Here is a 19,756-nt window from a genome sequence, read left to right as displayed (position 1 = left end):
CTCTAGATTTTTAAATCATTGACACTTTATATGCTCACAAAACTACCAACAAATTTTGGTCTAGCAAAAAAGACACAGCACCACACTCTTTCTAGTGAAATGTTGTGCTTGTATCATTGCAGAGTCAACAGTGACTGTGTGGATTGAGTGTGTTAGCCTGTTTCACTAACTCTAAGATGCAAATGGCTGGAAGAAACACCTTTATTTCACGTCTCACTGGGGCGTTGTTTCATACAATGGACATGTTTTTACTTTCACAGATAATAAAATGTGAAAATACACATCTCAAAATCAATGAAACACGCCACTTACTTAAATTCTAAACACCACCTATTACTATTTTTTCATTCTTGTCTTTCACATAAATAAGTCATGATTTAGTTATGAAAAAAGCAAACTTTATTTCTGCTATACAAGACAATACATTTCTCTAAGGAAGCTTTATTTTTGCTATTCACAACATTTTCTTCTAGGAAACAACTACTATTTTAGTTTTATCATTAAGGTCAGACAAAAATACAAGTCAGCAATCCCAGGCAAGCAATGGTGTGTGGACTATCAGATATGTGAAAAGAGAAAAAAAAGCTGTCAACTGTCCACAGGGAGTTCGTCCAGTCACATTTTTCAGTCAGTCAGCTGAGGATTATGTCATTAGTTAGTCTTTGTTCTGTAGAAAGAACACAATACAAGTATGAAAATCATCACCTGAAAGGGAATAGCCATTGTATTTAGTATTCCCAATTATCAGGATTCTTTAACCTCTATAGAGCCAGTCTGATCTGTTCTATTATAAATGCCAAGTAAACAAAACCAAACTTACTTAGAGTCGATGCCAGCAGGTACTGGATTTCTAGAGGGAAAGTTCTGTGAATTAACTTAAAACCAGATGCTGTGAAATATTAAAATTTCTATTTTCCTCAAATAGAAAGAGAAATATATTATAAACACAAGACTCATCTCAAAATAGAGCCCAACTACTTTCACCATTGACTCTTAACCAGTTTATTTCTTAGGTGTCAGTCATTTAGTTCCAGAAACAAAAGCAACCAGCATTCAAATGTCACTGTACCAACCACACCAAAGAAATTAGTTCTGTAACAATCATGTAAAACATGAGAGGTCTATCATAGTACTTTGTTGAACCTTAAGAAAAGATTATTCACTTACTGAGACAGGGTGTCACTATGTCTTCCAGGCTCGCTTTAAGCTCTAAATTTATATGAGCCTCCTGCCTCCTAAGAACTGCAACTACAGGTTCAGGCCAGCAAACTTGGCCAATATAATTACTTAACACACCCCAAAAGGCAGAAAATCTCACTGTGATATCTAAGATAAACAAGAATGTACTGCAAAAATAAATTTCATGGTACAATTAGAAGGTATCCAAATTATAGTTATTTCTATTGTAACCAAGACACCATTTGCAAGTTATATGACTCCTTTTGACCTTTGCCCTGACTATGTGTCAAAGTTCCATAATGGGACAGGGACAGATTCATTTTGATTGCTAACCATGCTAGCGAGTACGTACAGTTCCTTTAGTTAGGAAGCCAGATGAATGCAACCACTATGAAGGTGAAGCTGCCATTTTTAAAGCGAGGTTCTCACAGTACCAGCTGACTAGGAGGTAGTTGTGCACCATCAAGCTTTTACTTTCTGATCATTGGGTGAGATGACATCTGAAAGGCTCCACTAAAGCCATAAATATGAGATTTAGTTCATATTTACAAAGCTTTTCTTTCATTTATCAGGGATTCTGCTGTTTCTGTGCCTTACAAGAAACCTAGCCAAAAAACCAGGCCTCCAAAAAGATCTACACAGATATAAGTATTATAGGTGGGTCTAGTCCAAATCTTCTGCTTCATGCTCATTCATACTCTCTCCCAAGCTTTCCCTATGTATTCACATTAACTTCAGTCAATATTTCTGCCAGTCTCCTGAGTGCTCAGATTATAAGCTACTAATTCTCTCTAAAATGTAAATTATCATTAGAAAAGGCTCAACCATGAGAGTACTTTGCACATTATTCTGTACTAAGAAGTTAATATTATCGCCCTTTTAAGGGCAAAGATTCCCTGAACAAAAGCAGTAATTGTCACCTATATGCTAAAATATTTAGACACAGGGGTAAATGTAATTTTTGCAGAATATTTTAAAGGATTGTTCACTTAAACAGAATTAAATTAATAACATTAGTAAACAAGAAAATTTCCTTGCTAATTCTCTTTCACTGGTAACTTAATATCTTTAGAGCTAATAAGTTGGATAAGTGTAATAAGTGTGGATTTTGTCATCAAATAAGACATTGAAAAGATTTTTAAAGTAGGGTTGTTTCTATGGGACCAAAAGGCATGTTCACTGTCACGTGACTCAGAAAAAGGAAGAACGAATGACTTGCTTTGCTTTACAAAAGGGTCTTCAGTGGCCAGGCCCACAGGATTAATTCTGACAGTTACTAGCTCCCAGCAACGGTCAGAGCTGGATACACCCGACATGGAGCAGGGCTGGGAGCATGATGAGTGTAGGAAACAGGAAACGGATCGTCCCTGAAACTCAGAATTCATCAGAGTAAAACAATCTAAAGATGATGTCTCCCTTTAAGTCACAGAGAAAACCCACCATAGAAATAGAAGATTGAGTCTTAAAAATTAATCAATAGAACAAGGAATTCGTAAGTTGTATCAGTATTCATAGGAAAAGGGGATTTAGCAAATAGTTCATTAAAAATATATACATGCACATGGAAATATTTTCTGAATGTATACTTTTAAATACAAACTCCTACGTTTGAGTTCAGAAAGACACCAATATTTAGGTTTAAAAGTTCCAAAAAAACTATATTATTTCATACTGTTTTTAATTAGTAAGAAGTCGGGAGACTACTTTTTAAAGGCACATTTTATTATTTATGTGTGTGGATTTAGGTGTGGGTGCGTAGACATGACAGAATGTGTTGAGAGTTCAGAAGAGACATTGGATGGCTCTCGAGCTTTAGGTACATACAACAGGCAGTTACGGGAAGCCTGATGGGTGTCCTCTGGAGGAGCAGCAAGCCCACAGCGGCTGGGCCATCTCCCCAGCCCTGAGTTTAAACAAGTTTTCTAAATTAAAAATATATATATATTGCAAAACAAACAAACAACAACAACAAACCCTTGGTTTTCCTAATAGGGATTAAGCCAACGAGGTTATAAGTAGCTTCTAAAGTCCCCCAAGGAAAGCTCACAAGTAAAGTACTTACAGACATTCCTGTTATACTGCTTGGCTGGGGGAAGACACACTTACCGAGACTCAGTAAGTTCTCTGCCTCTTTTTAGGTTCTTCTCGTGGGGAGTCTGCCAACATGACTTTCAGTCGGACTCCATTCAGAATTTTCCCATGCAGGGTTGAGATTGCATCGTTGGCGCTCATTCTATCTGCATACTTGACATAGCCCACATTTTTTCCTGACACGAGGTAAACTTCGATCAGGTTACCAAAACGACTGAAACAGTAAAAGATCAAAGAAAGTATCAGAGACAGATGGATGCTCTCAGTAAGCTCTAAACACAGGTCCAGACTCTTTCCCAATGCCTGTCTACGGCCAACATCAGACTGCTTGCCAGGTACTTCAAAAGCAGTTCCTTCAGCTACTCTCTTAGCTCTCCAGAGGCCTCCTGCATCTTTATCTTTTCCTCCCTCTAACATCTTCTTTGCACCCCTCCTTGCCCTGCGGCTATCCCTCTCCTCCTCACTAATATTGTCTTCAGGTTACCCCATGGCCGTCCCTCTCTGATTTACCCTCTACTGTCTTCTGACTTTTTCCTTAAAACTCTCAAAGTTTCACCTTGCCTGCCAAGTAAGAATGAACTTCGCTTTCAGGACAGTCACTGGACACCACCCCTCCTCCCAATCTCTGCATCTGCTTCCAAACCATCTCTTTTTATATTCCTTCTGGCAGGAAAACAAGCAAAAACCTCCTTCCCTGGCAAAACTAGGTTTATCCTGCAGGTCCCATCACACACCTTGCTTAAAAGAGAAACCTCAGAATTTCTGTGGTGCCTACCACTGCTGCTCTGTATAATCATGTAATAGAATGTTAGTTTACATCACACTTTAGCCTAGCACAGACAAGTGGCTCAAGAACAAAACCAAACCAAACCTAAAACTAAGTTAATCAGTTACATAAAGAAAGGTCAGCACACTACCACTTCATGCCTGATATTCTCAGTGGATCTTTAACATGTTTCCTATTTACTTAACTCACTAATAGTCTTAGTAGGCAAAAGGAAAATGTCTAAAGAACAAACAAACAGTAGGTTTAAAAAAAGCTAGGGTAGACATAAAGTTATATTAAAATACAAAAATAGGTATTTTTTCTTCCCTTTCCTTTATACTTATCATATATTATTCCCTATAGTCAAGTGATTTGCTCTATATGACATAATCCTCAGGATCCAACCAGGTGCCGGCAAAATGTAAGGTATTTAGTAAACTGATGGACTGCATTACGACATGAAGGAAATGGAATGTGAAGACAGATCTATGTAAATGCATCTTCTCCTAAGAGATAAGTGATTTGTCCATTCCATACCTGCAGCTTTTAAAAACCATCCTGTATGTCTTATGTCTCAAAAAACAAAAGCAAACACAACAAACCCAGGAAATTCTGGGTAGAGGTTAGGATATGTGACCACAATGGAAGCGATCATAAATTGAAAAGATCAATAAGGAGTTTTGCAAACCTCAGAACAGGTGTCTCTCGGTGGCAGGATCATGAGGATGGCGGCTCCTTGCTTACGTGCATTGAATGCACTTGTTTACAGATACCAATGTGCAGCTTTGCAGAAGTGAATCTTACCAGAATATATCCTCCAACACGTCTAACGGCAAAGGATGAGGGTTAAACACAATAAAAAGTCTTTCTTTCACAGGCGTTTCAGGAGGGGCTTTCTTTTTGCAGGATGGAAGCACAACATCTGTCTGGATTTGGGGCAGCTGTGACCCAGAACTTCCTCCAAATTGCTGTGGAAGAGTCAGGCACAAAGGGAGAGAGATAAGATTGCTCTTCAGGGACTTGGGACCAAGAGCTGAAAGTGTGTCACAGTACCCTTGTGGTGTTGTACAACGGCTCTGAAAATGTTCTTTCTTCAGTAATAAACAAATGCCATATTATTTGCTGCCTGTATTACAGAGGTCACACCCTTACCTACTTACCAGAAACTGCTGCTGCTGACTTGGGTTACTCCACACCATTGATGCGAGCTGTGACGCCACCATCTGTGTGGCCATTTTTCTGATGAGACTGGAAACAACAACCGACAACTTACAGAAAATGAGAAATATTCAGCATCTTAACAGCAATTTGTTTGATATGACTTGCTCACCTGAGGTTAACTGTCTACTTTTATTCTTCAAGCCAGTCATGTCCGCCCACAGCTTGGCTAGGACATTCCTGGAATGGTACTTACTCTGCCGAATTACTCCCATCATCCAGGAAGGAAACACCTATCCGATTCCCAGGGGGGTACTGGAATCCATGCAATTTATATTTTGCATAAATAGCAGATGCTACGTTAAAATACTGAACCACACCATGACCTATACAGAAATGGAAAAGGCAGTAGATGGAGGATGTCTTTAAGGCCTGAGTTACAATGTACTTGAAGGCAAAAAATACAGAACTTTATTATTACACAACTAGTAAATACAAAATCAAAGACAGCAGAGAATAAACCTCTGTAAAGCACGTACACAACATTATTTATAGGCAGGGAAGTGTATGTCAAATCGTGATAAAATAGAAACATAGTACTTTAAGAAAATGTAATATCAGCATATATTCCATCTAATGAACTGAATTTCAAGATCGCCCCCCACCCCTCTTTCTCAGCAGGATCTCACTACATGGACCAAGCCCTGGGCCTTTAAGTTGCAATTCCATTACCCCTGTGTCCCAGTGAGGACTGGGACAACAGGCACTCACCACCAGGCCCAGCTCAAATTTTCCTACAGAGCATCAATATACATGAAAACCAAAACTCTTAGCTGTTAGAAATTGGGAGATTTTCCTGCTAAACTGTATACTCAGTAGTTGGAACATCGGAGGAGGTAGCACATATGAAAGACAGCAGGATGGTGACAGGGTCTTAGGCTACAAGTTGCCCATTTCACATTCCTTGTTGAGCTTTCACTCTGGAGATAGATTTCAACTAAAGGGGCAGCACTGAAGGAAGGGAAAGATTTATCCTCGAGCCCAGGAGCTTGTGACACAACCAGAAGGTTTTCATAGCGCACTTTGGGGAAAAACACGAAATCATATCCCTGCGTAAATCCAATTGTATGTACTGATTAGTTTTATGGTCAACTTGACACAACCTAGAGCCACCTAAGGAGGGGAACTCAGCTAAGGTACTGCCTGCCTGGCTCAGAACACCTGTGACAAGCCCGTGGGGAATGTATTCGCTGTAACTAATACACTTTGCTTTTACTGCAAATCTGACAATGCACAGAGATGATGCAGAGCACTTAAGATGTAAGAGAGTTTAAGAAAAAGACTTGGAGATGAGTGAGGAAGAAACTAAGCATTTTATAAATCTGCTAGCATCAATCCAAACGGTAAAAACAGACCCTAGCCAGGGGCACATTGGGATATAGAGTCCTTTATTTTGTGAGTTATTTTTATGGTGAATGGCTTTTATACAGAAGATATATTCTTGGAAATTTATTTATTAAGGTATCCTTGGATTTTAAACTATAAGGTAGGAAAAAAGGAATGTGAGAGGGTAATGGGTAGTAATGAGATTAATGTACATGATATACTTGAACAAAAATGTCATTGTGAAAATAATCACTGTACAATAAATGTTTGTTATCAAAAGAATAAAAAACTAGAAAAAATAAAATATAAACTTCCTGCAACATAAACAGTATAAAAGTGTGTCATGGATAAAGTTCACTTTAACAAAACACAGTAAACTTAACAGTAAAACAATCATTTTACCAAAATTCGAATAAGGATCTCGCTGAACCTCACAATACTCCAGTCCTGGGACTATGTCAAAAATGCTGAAGAGCTGTTCTTCCGTGAAGGGGACTCTTGACACAACTGACAGGCGTTTAGAGATAGTTTCCTGACTTCTGCTGTCATTCTTGTCAAAACTTGAAAATTCAGATTGTTGTTCTCCAACTATATACACAATATATATATACATACATATATAAACATACACACATATAAAAGTATATCATTAAATTTTTATACATTAAAAATTCATGTAACCATCTTTACAAGCATATTTGAAATGTACTATACTGAACGAAGGCACTGCATTTTGTTGTATTCTTTTTAGAAATACATTTTTAATTTATCCTTTGAGAATTTCATACATGCATACAATGTGATTTGATCACACCTATCACCCCTACTTTGCAGTACTGTAGCAGTCTACAACCATAAAGAAGCTGTGGCAAGAAAAAAACTACATCCACTCCATATTAAAGTTCAACACAGAACAACTACAGAAATGTCTAGTTAAACCATAGGAAGGAGTTGAGAGTATAAAACTGTAAAACATGGCAGGAATTTTATCTGAAAAGTTATGCCAACAACATCCAGGGACCTTGATTTCGTCATTTCCCCTCACCCTTTTCTAGTGTCTATTTTTGCTATTCTCCTTTCTGTAAACCAAACTGTAAGGTAGCATACTGAAGGGATATCTGTGGAAAATTTTTATACTTTTGGTTGACTGCACAAAAGCAGAATTCACATACATACAAAGGTAGTAGAGACCCAGGACAGTTTGTAGATAATGTGTAGCTAGTCAGAGACATCTAGATTGGAAATAAGTCGAACAAAATAAAGGTATTTAAGATATCAGAAGTACTGACCAACTTCTCAGGAAAAACAAAACAAACGTACATGTAAGATTTTCATTCATTAGGAAAGATTTTTCACGGTGCTGACAAAAAATGGTTTGAAAATTAAATTGGATCACGTATGCTTAACATGCGACTAACATAAAGGTATAGGCAGTCTACTCACCGAAGGGAAACAGATTTACTCTCGGTTCATGCCCCAAAGCCTCTTGCCTCATGCTACTATAATAATCTTGTTCTGGGGACTCAGATACTTTATTTTTAGGTTCAGCCAACAGTGCTCTGAAACCTGAAAATGAGAAGCCATGAATTTTCAAGTTTCATAGCAAACTTAACAAATTTGGTTTTGAGGGTCTAATCTAGCTTCAGAAATAAAACGGTACAAAACAGACTCTACATGGTGGCTATCTTCATCAGACCTACTTCTTTGTTTCACGGTAAAGAACAAAAAAATAAATGAGAAAAGAAAATCAAACCAAGAACTCCCAAATAAAGATCAATTAGCATAGACAAGAAAGGTCAGTCATGCTGTGCCACCCTCCCAAAAGATGGTATTACCCATTTGCCCAGTGCCCTTAGGATTAAAACCCCATTGGGCATCTTTACATTTAACATAATACCAACCTGCTTCCTTTATATGTGCTTAGAATGCTTTCTTGCATGCTAACTTTTCTGCCTGTTTTTAAGTTACATGTTCAGTTAATCATGACGGCTCTGTAACCGGTCTCCTTGTTCTAGATCAAGAGTTCTTACTTAGGGGTCTAAGGATTAGCTTCAGAAAGTGGAAGAGGGAGAGGGAGGAGTCAGTTCAGTGAGTCAAGTGCTCCATATGCAAGCATGGGTATCTAAATGCAGATCTCCAACACCCACATAGAAAGCCACATGAGGCCAGACATGCCTCTAATTTCAGCATTGGGGAGGTAGAGTTGCAAGATCAGGCTAGCCAATAGGTGTGCTCCAGGTTTAGTGAGAACCACACCACAAAAAAACAAGGTCGATAAGCCAGAATCTGCCCTCCATGTACACCCTTCCCAGACCCTTACACAAAATGAGAAGGTTCCACAAACCTTCTAAAACATATGCTTATCCATATTACTTATACACAGGTGTATTTCAAGGACTCATAGCATTCATATTATTCAACAGCTGCAAGCATGATAAACTAGCTGGCTTGAGCTCATTCAATACTTATAGAGGAGCTATGACTATAGGAGGGATTTGGAAGTGATGGAAAACAAAATATACTTCAAAAATGTTCTCCTAGTCTTTATTTTCTAGGTCTTAGATAGTCAATATAGAGGATATAAAAATTTTCAATGCCAGGGCTACTAGATACTTCATTTATACCTTCCTCTTAGCACACTGAGGAGCATAACATAGGGAGTCAATTAAGACCGACTTGGGGCCAGGCGGTGGTGGTGTACACTTTTAATACCAGCACTTGGGAGGCAGAGGCAGGCAGATCTCGGTGAGTTCAAGACCAGCCTGGTCTACAAGAGCTAGTTCCAGGACAGCTTCCAAAGCAACAGAGAAATCCTGTCTCGAAAAACCAAAACCAAAAACCAAAACCAAACAAAAACAAACCAAAAACCAAAAACCAACCCAGAAACCAAAAAAAGGCGGACTGGGAAATTTAGAAGGACCTGAGAAAAAAATGGTAGTGTAGAATTTAGAGGTACCTAAGAAGTCTACTGATCAACAGCAACTCTTTCCTGTATATACAGAGTTTTATAACCGTCTAAATCCCAGTAACTTACTACACCTTTTATTTCTCAATATCAACTTTAGGTATAACGTCAAAGTGTCCAATAATTTGTTACTATAGCTTTAAATGAATTACCTGTGATAGCAAATCTCACCAACCCTACCCTTAATTTGTATGTTTGTCAGTATATTAAAGCCCGGTCAGGGCTTTGGTCAAATAGGAACAAATACAAAGAATAAGATTTGCTGGGCATCGTGGCATATGCTTATAAAGCCAGCACTTAGGAGGTGAGGCAGGAAGATCACAAGTTCAAGGCCAAGCTGGGCTATATATAGCAAGCCTTAAGAAAAACAACAAAGAAAAAGATTTTTTAAAACCTAAAAGGTAAATCAATTTTTAGTACTTAAAAATTACAGAGTATTTTTTAAAGTCCCAAACCTATTCAAATAACAAACCAAGTATGCCCTGTGCTTACTAGATAACTCAGTACATCTTGATGACTCAGTCACTAAGATGGCTTGAGCACATGGTTGATTCATAAGAACAAAACGTTTTCATCCTTGAATCATATATTTATAATTCAAATATCATACATTTACTCACTACTTATTTAACCTTAGCAAAAATCTAGTAGTAGACCCTTTTAATTAAAATAATGGGAATTCTTTTCCAAAGGGCCCTTTAGCAAGGTTAAAAAACAAACACTTCTGGATACGGAAAGATGGCTCGGTGGTTAGGGACATGTGTTGCTCTTTCAGAGGACCCGCGTTCCCTTCCCAGCACCCACACAGTGGCTCCCAACCACCGGCGACTCCAGTTCCAGGAGATCTGATGTCTTCCTCTGGCCTCTGAAGGCACTGCATTCATGTGGCACACAGACGTACATTCAGGCACAACAATCACAGACATAAAATAAAACTTAAAAAAAAAAACCTCTTACTTCTATCACAGTTTTCTATTGCTTGGGCGGCTTGTGATGGTTTTAAATATCGCACGTAGCCCAGACCTTTACTTTCTCCAGTGACTTTATTCTTAATAATGCTGCAATACTCGATATCACCATACACCTACAAGAGTTAAAAGCCAAATTTTAGGACAAAACCACTTGAAGGAATAAGTATTAGTCAGCACAGCTCATCTGCTCCAGCCTGACTCAGGCCTGCGCCTCCCTCTCCAGAGAGGCAAGAGAAGTGAGGACCACGAAGAGCTTTGGAATTTTAAAGACCGAGGGCAGGTTCTGGGGGCAGAGCGGGTTTAAATCTTGGCGCCACCACCTGTTAGCTGTGTAGTTTTAATGCAAACACTCTGGCTTTTCACTTCACTTTCTCAGCCTATACTTTTCAATGAAGTCTGGGCGAGGGGACTCTCACTACTACTGTCCAGTTGTTAGTAACTGTACAATGTTGAAAACAGAGTTGTGATGAGGACACACAAACCTTAAATTTCTCCCGTAGGTCGTCCTCCGTATAGGACTTTGGTATCATAACGAAGATTCTTGTGAGTTCTTCATCTTCAACATCTCTGTGGCTTCCTGATGATCGGGACTGAGCAATGAAAACCTAAGAAGCATACGAAGCCCTCAGAATAATGTAACTGTATTCCTACTCCCTACGCACACTTACTTTACAGCACAGGTATACAACTCAGACACAAATGCTATGGGATAGGGCCTTATAATTTTTTTCAAAAGTAATCTTTATTGCAGTAACTTAAAAAAATGTAATACCAATCTTTACTATGTTCTTTCCAAATGCATTTTGACTTTTGCACTTTTTTTTTGTCTTGTTTTGAGATAGTGTCTCACTATGTAACCCTAGCCACAGTAAAACCTATATGTTGACCAGGCCGGCCTTAAACTCTAAGAGATCCACTGGTCTTTGCCTCCCCGGTGCTTGCTTTTGTATTTTTGACTACCAAGAAGAGCAGGTCGCTGTTTGAAGGAATACAAACTTAGTAGTTAGATACAGTGACAACTAAAGGTCACATACTCTTAATATAAAAATGTGGCACATCTTTGCTTGCCTACTTGTTTGATCAGATGCTGACCAAACATAAATCAGATTATTTATTCATCTTTTTCCTAGTCCTCTCAATGGCACTCCAGACTGAGGGCACAGCTCACAGCAGAGCGCTCACCTAGCATTTATGAAGGCATGGGTCTGATTCCCAAAGCCCCCACTCCTCATGCCAAATTTTGCATGTATTCTGAAGCTCTGTTATTGGCTGCATAAATACATGGGGTTGCTATATGTTTCTTTGTGAAATTATCTATTAATATTCTACATACTGAAATCTATCTTTACTGATATGAACTTTTTAAAAATGTCTACCACACAGTATCTATCTTTAAAGTGTTTCTTTTGTAAATGTCACTTAGCTGCATTTTGGTGTTTTGTTTTTCTTTTGGTGGGAGCAGGGTCTTCCCATGTAGCCTATCCTGGCTTTGAACATAAGATCTGCTTGCCTGACTTCCTGAGTGCAGGGAGTATAGACATGTGTCGCCATGTCCGGAGATGTTCTCCTCCCCGAGATGCTTAGTTCATTTATATTTAATGTTCATACAGATGGGGTTAAGTCTAGTCATTGTAACTGCTTTCTAACACTCAATTTTTAGGAAAGGGTAGCATACTCAAATTGATCTGTTTCCATGAATATCCAAAGACTTTCACATGCAGCAGAAAACTCACAGGAGACTCTATTCTAATACTGGCAGTTTCATTTTATTAAAGCATTGTCAGGGAAGTGGATCTGAATCTAACTCATTTTGTAGTACAATATTTGTTTTCAATTTGTCTTAGTTTTTTTATTTTCCCATAGCAATGTTAAAATCTGTGACTAAGGCCATAGACTTGTTTGTGCAGCTATAACCATAATAGTCTTCATAGACAATGTTACTTTTTATAATTTGAAATGACACAGATCCCCTTATACACAAGGCCCCAGTGAGGTTTTATGCATGTATACACGTGTGTGTTTCCTTAAGGAGGGCAGTATGTGAAAACCATGGACAATGAATGCTGCAGGAGGCCGAAACTCAAAGCAAACAGAATCAAAAACAAAAACATGATATTGTATACTTTTGTTGAAGAAAGAGAACACTGGATCCAGGGACATAAAAGTTGTTACTTTTGCTCAGTAGACAGCTTGCTATAGAGGGAAAGGATCCTGCTTATAAGATGAGTTAGAGACATATCCCTAGGTAATCTGTTTTTAGTCATTTCGTTACTAATTCCCACCCTATGCCAAGCACTGCTGGTGCTGTAACTTAAAAAAGCGGTGTTCAAGAGAAAGATGCCATGCCAGAGCTTGGGTGGAGGGCTTTTTTTTTTTAATTGGGGGAAATTGAATGGGAAAGGGGAGGAGAGGAGAGGGAGGCCAGCCTCTGGGGACAGGAATGGCAGAAGAGGGGGCGGAGGAGAAGCAGGATGGGAGGTGGGCAGGGTCCTTTCAAAAGGAAAAAAAAAAAACAAAATTATCTAGTAGCAAAAGTTAATCACAGTGTCCGAGAAAGGCGGGTCAGAAAAGCCCTCGCAATACACAGGAAGAGAAGAATAGTAGGTCAACTGAGTCACGTTAAGTGATAGCCAGGGCTGCGCGGCCCTTGGCTGTGGCTACCCAATCTGTTCCCAGGGGAAGAGGCTCCCTTACCCAGAGGGCGGGGTTCCTCTCCTCCTAGCCATTCCTGACCCATGCATGGTCAGCTCCAGGGAGCAGATTTCAACTCCTTTACTACCTGATACATCCCAGGTGCGTGGGTGCGGGAGAGACCCCGACCCACACCACCGCAGCCTCCGCTGTCACCCCAGCCCCGGGAACCTCTACCTGAGACACCCCAACCTGGGCACCCTTATCCCAGACACCCTGAGTCGGGCACCCCTAGCCCAGCTACCCCAACCCGGGTACTCTCATCCAAGACACCCGAAACCGAGCGCCTCTACCTCACACACCCTAACGGAGGCACCCCAGAGCAGCACCTTGATGGGCTTGGTGTCGTTGGGACCAAGGCACTGTCCGTGCATCTCCTCCATAGCCCGGCAGGCCTGCGAGCTTCGGGCGAACTTGACGAAGGCGACGCCCTTGGACTCCTTGGTGTGTTTGTCGCGCACCACCCAGATGTCCTGGATGTCTCCAAAGGGCGAGAAGCGCTCCCTCAGCACCGATTCGGACGTGTACTTGCTGATCACTAGGAAGATGCGGCTGTTGGGCGGCTCGTCCAGGCTGTCTACGCCCAGGCGGAAGCCTCCGCTGCCCGCGGAGTTGCTGGCGTCCTCCATGGTGCTCCACCTTGGAAAGGGAGCCAGGCGCCGGGCTCGGCCGGCTCAGTCCTCCCGGCCGCCCACCAGCCCGCCTCCGCCAGCCCACAGCTCCACTTCCGGAAGAGCCCGGAGCCGGGAGGCAGGTGCTGTCCCGCAGAGAGTGAGGCTGGCTTCCGAGAGCGTTCTGCAGCGCCCTCTGGCGCCATGGGGGACTCTGAACAGTCCCCAAATCGCAGTCTCAGGGAAACCAAGAATCAGTTTATGCAAACTAAGTTGCCCTGTTGCCAAAAAGACCCACCTGCCAGATGCTTAAGCCTTCCCAAATCTGGTTTCTGGCTTCTTCTAAGCCCACAATGTGTTGTTACAAAAAAGATTACTCTTCACCCTTTTAAAAGATAAACTGGATGATTTGGCGACACATGCCTGTTCTCCCAGTCTGTTAGGTGGAATCGGAGCGCTACATTGGAGGCCTCATGGGCTACATAATGAGTCCGAGGCCAGCATCTGGGCAACTCTCTGTCTCAAAGAGGAAACAAACAACAACAAAAACACCAAACCAAAGATAAACAAAAAATAGGCAGACTTCACTCTTAAGGGACCCTGGTGACAGTCACAAAGGACAATGGGGTCTTGCGACAAAGGAGAGTATTGGACTTGGTTCCAGTAAGAGAAGTAAAGATTTATAACAGGGCAGTATGAAAGTTGGTAAACGAAAAATTGCTGAAGGGGGGGGCAGGGTAGGAGCAACTCTTGGTAAACCTGCTTCACAGAATTCATGCTGCAGGCAGACCAGAGTGACAGATGCTAAGAGTAGTCAGACATCAGGGCAAGACTCACTGCCCTGATGTATCAGAGAGCTGGAAGTTGGGGATAGTCAAGCAGGAGACTTGGGAAGTTTGGTGACAGCAGGGAGTCTTTGTCACCGTTTTGACTCAACTAAGAGTCACTACAGACAGAATCTGTGATGGTTTGAATAGGAATGGCCCCCATAGGCTCATATGTTAAAATGCTTGGTCGTTAAAGAGTGATGCTATTTGAGAGGAGATGTAGCCTTGTCTGAGTTGGTGTGGCCTTGTTGTAGGAAGTGTGTCACTGGGGGGGGGGGGGGGTTGGGAGTTTCAGAAGCCCAAGCCAGGCCCAGTGTCCCTCTCTTCCTGCTGCCTGTGGATCTGGAGGTAGAACTCTCAGCCCCTTCTCCAGCACCATGTCTGCTTGTCTGAGCCACGCTTGCCACCATGATGACATAATCCTCTGAAACCATAAGCAAGTCCCAATCAAAAGCTCTCCCTCATGAGAGTTGCCATGGCCATGGTGTCTCTTTAAAGCAATAGAAACCCGACTAAGACAGTTAAAACTATAGAACCTGACAGCTGAAAGTAATCCTTAAAGAATAAGATCTTAGCCTCATTCTTTAGAGATGAGGAATCTTGGGCCCAAAGTTAAGAGGCTCAGGTAACAGAACCAGGCCCCCTCTGTTTGATCTGCTCAATTCCCACAAGCACTTCCAAGAGGCAGGAACAGAGAAAATGGTGGCTGCTCATCTGGGGGAAATGGCTTATAGAGCTTACTACTGAGCCTTGATGATGAGGTCAACAGACAGCCAGAACCAAAGACTGAGTTAGCCTTTAGTAGCATTGGAATGAAATGAAAGAAAAAAAATCACAAAACTGGGCTAGGAGCACAGCTCTTAAAATACCCCTATCCAGGCTGCTAAGATCTGGGTATCTATGAAGTCAAGCACAACCATATTTATTGTGTGCCATCTGTGTTCTAGGAGTTACACACTTGTTGTTAGAACAAGATCCATCTTGTCACTAGATCCTGTAAACTCCTTGTGTAGTTGTAGCTTCAGACTTTTCAACTGTAGAGTAAAAATAGTGCTATATACTAAGTGGAGCAGTTAGTTGTCAGACATAATTAGTGAAGTCACCCATTCATTCAACTAACTTTAATTTTCCTGGAGATTTTTATTTATTTTTATTTTATGTATATGAGTGGTTTTCCTGAATGCCTGTCTGTGTACCACGTGTATACAATACCCATGTAGGTCAGAAGAGGGCATTGGATCCCCAGGAACTGAATTTAGAGATGTTTATGAGCGGCCATATGTGTGTGTTGGTCCTCAGGAAAAGTAACCAGTGCTCTTGACCACTGAGCCATCTCTCCAGCCCTTTGGCATTCTTTTGACACAGGGTCTCACTATCTAGCACAAACTGGTATTGAACTTTAAAGTTTTGCCTCAGCTTCCCAAATGCTGGGGTTATAGATGGGTACTGCCACACTTGGAGACTAATGTTTTTGACTTTTAATTACTTGTTGAATACTGTGCTAGGCACAAGAGACAAAGTAGCAAACAAAATGGTCACTGTTTCTTCTCTCCCTGAAGTTAACAGTTTAGCTTTGTGTATTTACTACATGGAGTTAACAGTTCAAGGACCAAATGAAATAACATGTGTACAAAGACACAGGAGAAGTTAACTTTCTAGTTTCCTTTACAATAGTGCCCATACCAACTTCTGTATTGTGTATTGTGTATTGTGTATTGTGTATTGGTCTGGAAGGCTCAGGGATTATGGATGGTTACAATGAATTTGACATAGGGGTTACAATTATTTCTTGCATTGCACCCTGTATCTGTTTACCTGTCCCTTAGAAAGGACAGGAAGTGACTTGTCATGTCTTTCCACTTTCTCTTGTCTTAGGAAGACCAGTCAAGGCAAGTGAAAAGAATGGAATCACTTTATTGATGTGAGGAAGTGCAAAGATTAGGAGTATGAAAATTTGCACACTAGTGCCATCTAGTGGGAAGTCTTCTTAGACTGCAACGGCTGTAAAATAAGAATACTGGTTTTTATCCTGAAATTGTAAAGCTTATTTCTTTAAAGAAAGGCATTGGAAATTATAGGAAAAACATTTTCCTTATCACCCAAATGTATGAAACATCACATATTTGAGTAAAGTAAGAAGCATATATTTACATTACTAAAATATAAGAATGTTTCTTTCTTGTGATTTATTTTAAAAAATTATTGAGTTGAGATCCTAAATTCACTCATTTGAATGGTTCTTTTAAGTATATTTTAGTATATTAATCACATTTTTCCTGCACCCCACCAAACAGGATTGTTTTTCCTTCTTTGAATTGTGAACAAATAGCAAGAGTAAGCACCAGTTGAGCAGGCAAGGAACATTTTTTCTTGCCCAATATGTAAAGAAGTGGGAGCAGACTTGTATATGAACCTTTCAACTCATGGGGATCAGAGTGTTATAGATAGCAGGAAAAGATATGGGGGAGGGAAATGTTTTTGTTTTTCTTTTTCAGTATTGGAGATTGAATGTAAATGATTTGTTTGGAAACACAGTCTCAACTAGGTAGCCCAGGCTGGCCTTCCATTCACTTTGCAGTTTGAGCATCATGAGTGGTTATGATAACGGGCTTACAACCCCCAGGCCTGGATGAGGGGTAAACTTGCAAATGGGAGGAATGTTGGCATATTTTCTAGGAATAAGTGGAGAGCATTTTTCTCTTATGTGGTTTATTCCAGGCATCTCAAGCCAGCTTCCAACTGCCACAGCACTGGAGTGTTTCTTTGCACATACGGGTGGCTTTAAGATGAAGTTAGAAATTGTCTGGTGCTCTTTTACCCATCTTAGAGCTGAACTGTTTCTTCTAGCTCCCTGAAGAGAGACTTCTAGCCTTATTTGTCCTCAAAGACAAGGTTAAAGTGAGATAGAAAATTCAGGTAGTTCTTCCAGGGGGACTCAGGTGACAAGAGTGTCATCACACTCAATTTAGAGCACTTCGCCTATCAGTAATGACATCTTAACAGATTAGTCTTGTTTTTTTGCAGGGAGAAAAGAGTCATTCTAACACATCTCTTTAGCGGTTTCAAGCTCTTTCCCTAGGCTTTGCTGGTTTGGGGCTGGTGTGAGGCAATATGACAGGAGGAACAGGAGGCAGAGGCGTCTCCCCTCCTGGCAGCAGGGAGAAGGGACCCAGGCACCAGGCACACCCTTGAAAGGCATGTCCTTCGTGACCTACTCCCCAGCTAGGCTCTGCTTCTCAGAGTTTACCCCCAGATAGTGACAAGCATTCAGTACACGAATCTGTGGGATGGCATTTCACATGCAGAACACAGCATTCCCCTCCTTGCCCCTAAAGGCTCAAGGCTATCTCATAATGCAAAATGCATTAGTTCATGTCCAGTAGTTTCCAAAGACATGAACTCCATGTCTAAGAGTCTCTTCACAGTTCTGACATTGTCCAGATCCAAAGCTGACTCTACAGTATGCAGCTGCAGTCCCAGCACCTGGGAGACGGAGGCAGAAAGATGGCAAGTTCAAGGCCAGCAGGGTTATATGCACGGAGTTTTAGGCTCAAAAGAAACATATAATACTTTTTACAAGTTCAAGGAAAAATTAACTCTTGGCTGTGAACACCTACAAAATAAAGTGAAAATAGATACTTTAAACATATAGTGGCATGGAAAAAAGCATTTATGTCACAGAAAGGAGTGGGACTTAGGAAGGGAGGATGGGGCTAAAACAAGACCCAAATCAACAGGACAGATGTTCAAAACTGTCTAAGACAAGGGCCTCAGGTCTTCCTCAGCCCTGTTATTTGTTACCTACATGGCTTCTCTTGGGCTGGCTCTGTTCTCTGCATGCAGCTTTTCTTGGCAAATACGTGGTTTCCCCAGCATCTGTGTCCTGGGATTTCCCTTACGTTTTCAGCCTCTCCCTCCCAGCTTCAGGCACCTCACTCTCACAGCATCCTCCAGGCCTTGCTGACCCTGTCACATGCTGGCTGCTTTCTCCAGTCTTCATTGGAAAGCTGGGTTGGGAACCGCCAACATCTCTCAAACTTTAACGTTTTGCATGCTTGAGAAACAAGTACTGTGCGCCGGGTGCCAAGGTCGGCCCTCAGCTGAAGTGGTAGCTGGGTCTTCGTATACTGCAGCTGAAGTGGCCCCCAGTGCCGGGGCAGCTGAGCGGGGTGAAAAGAATCCCATGGAATAACTTCCTAGGTCTCACTGTAAGCATGGTCTCTTGAAGGCACTCCCCACCCACCCCACCCTAGGAAAACACAAAGAAGGATTTGGCCAATTATTCAAATGCCCTCAAGGCAATGGTTCTCAGCCTATGGGTCACAACCCCTTTGGGGTGGAATGGCCTTTTCTCAGGGCTTGCCTAAAGATGATCAGAAAACACTGTTTGCATTATGATTTGTAACAGTAGCAACATTTTAGTTACAGAGCAGCAAGAAACGGAATTATGTTGTTGTGGGTCACTATAACATGAGGAACTGTAGGGAGGTTGAGAACCACTGCCCTTATAATGTTGTTTGCAAGGTAAAGAGTTTGGCTTTAAAAGAAAATAGGCACTAAGCTCTTCAGAAACCATACCTTTTAGCCTCAGCCGCACCCAGGATTTTCTTAGCAAATGGCCAAGTTTTTCAGTTGTTCTAGCCTGAGTTTTTGCCTCTGATTCTCACTGTAAACCTGGCTAAAAGCAGCCAGTGTACTGGAAGCCTCGGTAAGAATGCCCCACTGCTTAACATTTTCTCTGCCAAATTAATTAAGCCATTGCTTACATTTTAAAAGGCGATTTATTTAGTTTATGTGCATTGATATTTTGCCTGCATGCTTATTTGTGCTCCAACTGCATGCAGTGCTCTTGGAGGCCAGAAGAGGGCATCAGTTCTCTTGGAAACTAGTTACAGTTGTTAGCATCCACGTGGGTGCTGAGACTCTGACCTGAGTCCCTGCAAGAGCAGCCAGTGCTCTTAACTGCTGAGCCACTGCTCCCCACCCTTTAGCCATTACTTTTAAATTCAGCCTCACTCAGAGTCCCAGGAAATGGACAATATGTAGACAAAGCGTTTGTCAGAATGTAACATGAAAGCTTTGTGTTACATTTCCAAGGAAACCTGAAATCT

At 41.3% G+C, this 19,756-nt stretch overlaps 1 protein-coding gene across 5 annotated transcripts; it reads right to left on the bottom strand.

The window, feature by feature from the left end:
• Window positions 1-376: 376 nt before the first annotated feature.
• Rbm45 (RNA binding motif protein 45) lies at window positions 377-13,940 on the bottom strand. Of its 5 annotated transcripts, none has more exons than XR_005877224.1 (11): window positions 13,537-13,939; window positions 10,999-11,121; window positions 10,503-10,629; window positions 8,024-8,146; window positions 6,983-7,168; window positions 5,451-5,580; window positions 5,197-5,284; window positions 4,841-5,004; window positions 3,286-3,484; window positions 821-3,082; window positions 377-667 (listed from the first exon to the last, which is right to left on the bottom strand). XR_005877224.1 is itself a non-coding variant. In XM_021232460.2 (11 exons), exons 1-9 carry the CDS (start codon window positions 13,834-13,836, stop codon window positions 3,292-3,294), a joined length of 1,434 nt encoding a protein of 477 aa, XP_021088119.1. In that variant the 5' UTR covers window positions 13,837-13,939; the 3' UTR covers window positions 377-667; window positions 821-850; window positions 3,286-3,291. The 5 variants fall into 5 exon arrangements, 2 of the variants coding, with proteins under 2 accessions (XP_021088119.1, XP_012976964.1); XR_002384760.2 differs by having other exon boundaries at window positions 821-908; XM_021232460.2 differs by having other exon boundaries at window positions 821-850.
• Between the last annotated feature and the right edge of the window lie 5,816 nt (window positions 13,941-19,756).

The sequence above is a fragment of the Mesocricetus auratus genome, unplaced genomic scaffold (assembly GCF_017639785.1).
Source record: "Mesocricetus auratus isolate SY011 unplaced genomic scaffold, BCM_Maur_2.0 Super-Scaffold_100004, whole genome shotgun sequence".
NCBI lineage: Eukaryota > Metazoa > Chordata > Mammalia > Rodentia > Cricetidae > Mesocricetus > Mesocricetus auratus.
Note: the sequence above shows the minus strand (reverse complement) of the source record. Positions and strands in the feature narration are given on the sequence as shown.

What these genes read in the sequence shown, in the direction of transcription:
- Rbm45 (XM_021232460.2), bottom strand. Translation starts at nt 13,836, where the DNA reads ATGGAGGACGCCAGCAACTCCGCGGGCAGCGGAGGCTTCCGCCTGGGC. An exon ending in ACGACACCAAGCCCATCAAG is followed by an intron (nt 11,122 to 13,536) that starts GTGCTGCTCTGG and finishes TATGCTTCTTAG; the next exon opens with GTTTTCATTGCTCAGTCCCG. An exon ending in AATAGAAAACTGTGATAGAA is followed by an intron (nt 8,147 to 10,502) that starts GTAAGAGGTTTT and finishes TCTCATTTTCAG; the next exon opens with GTTTCAGAGCACTGTTGGCT.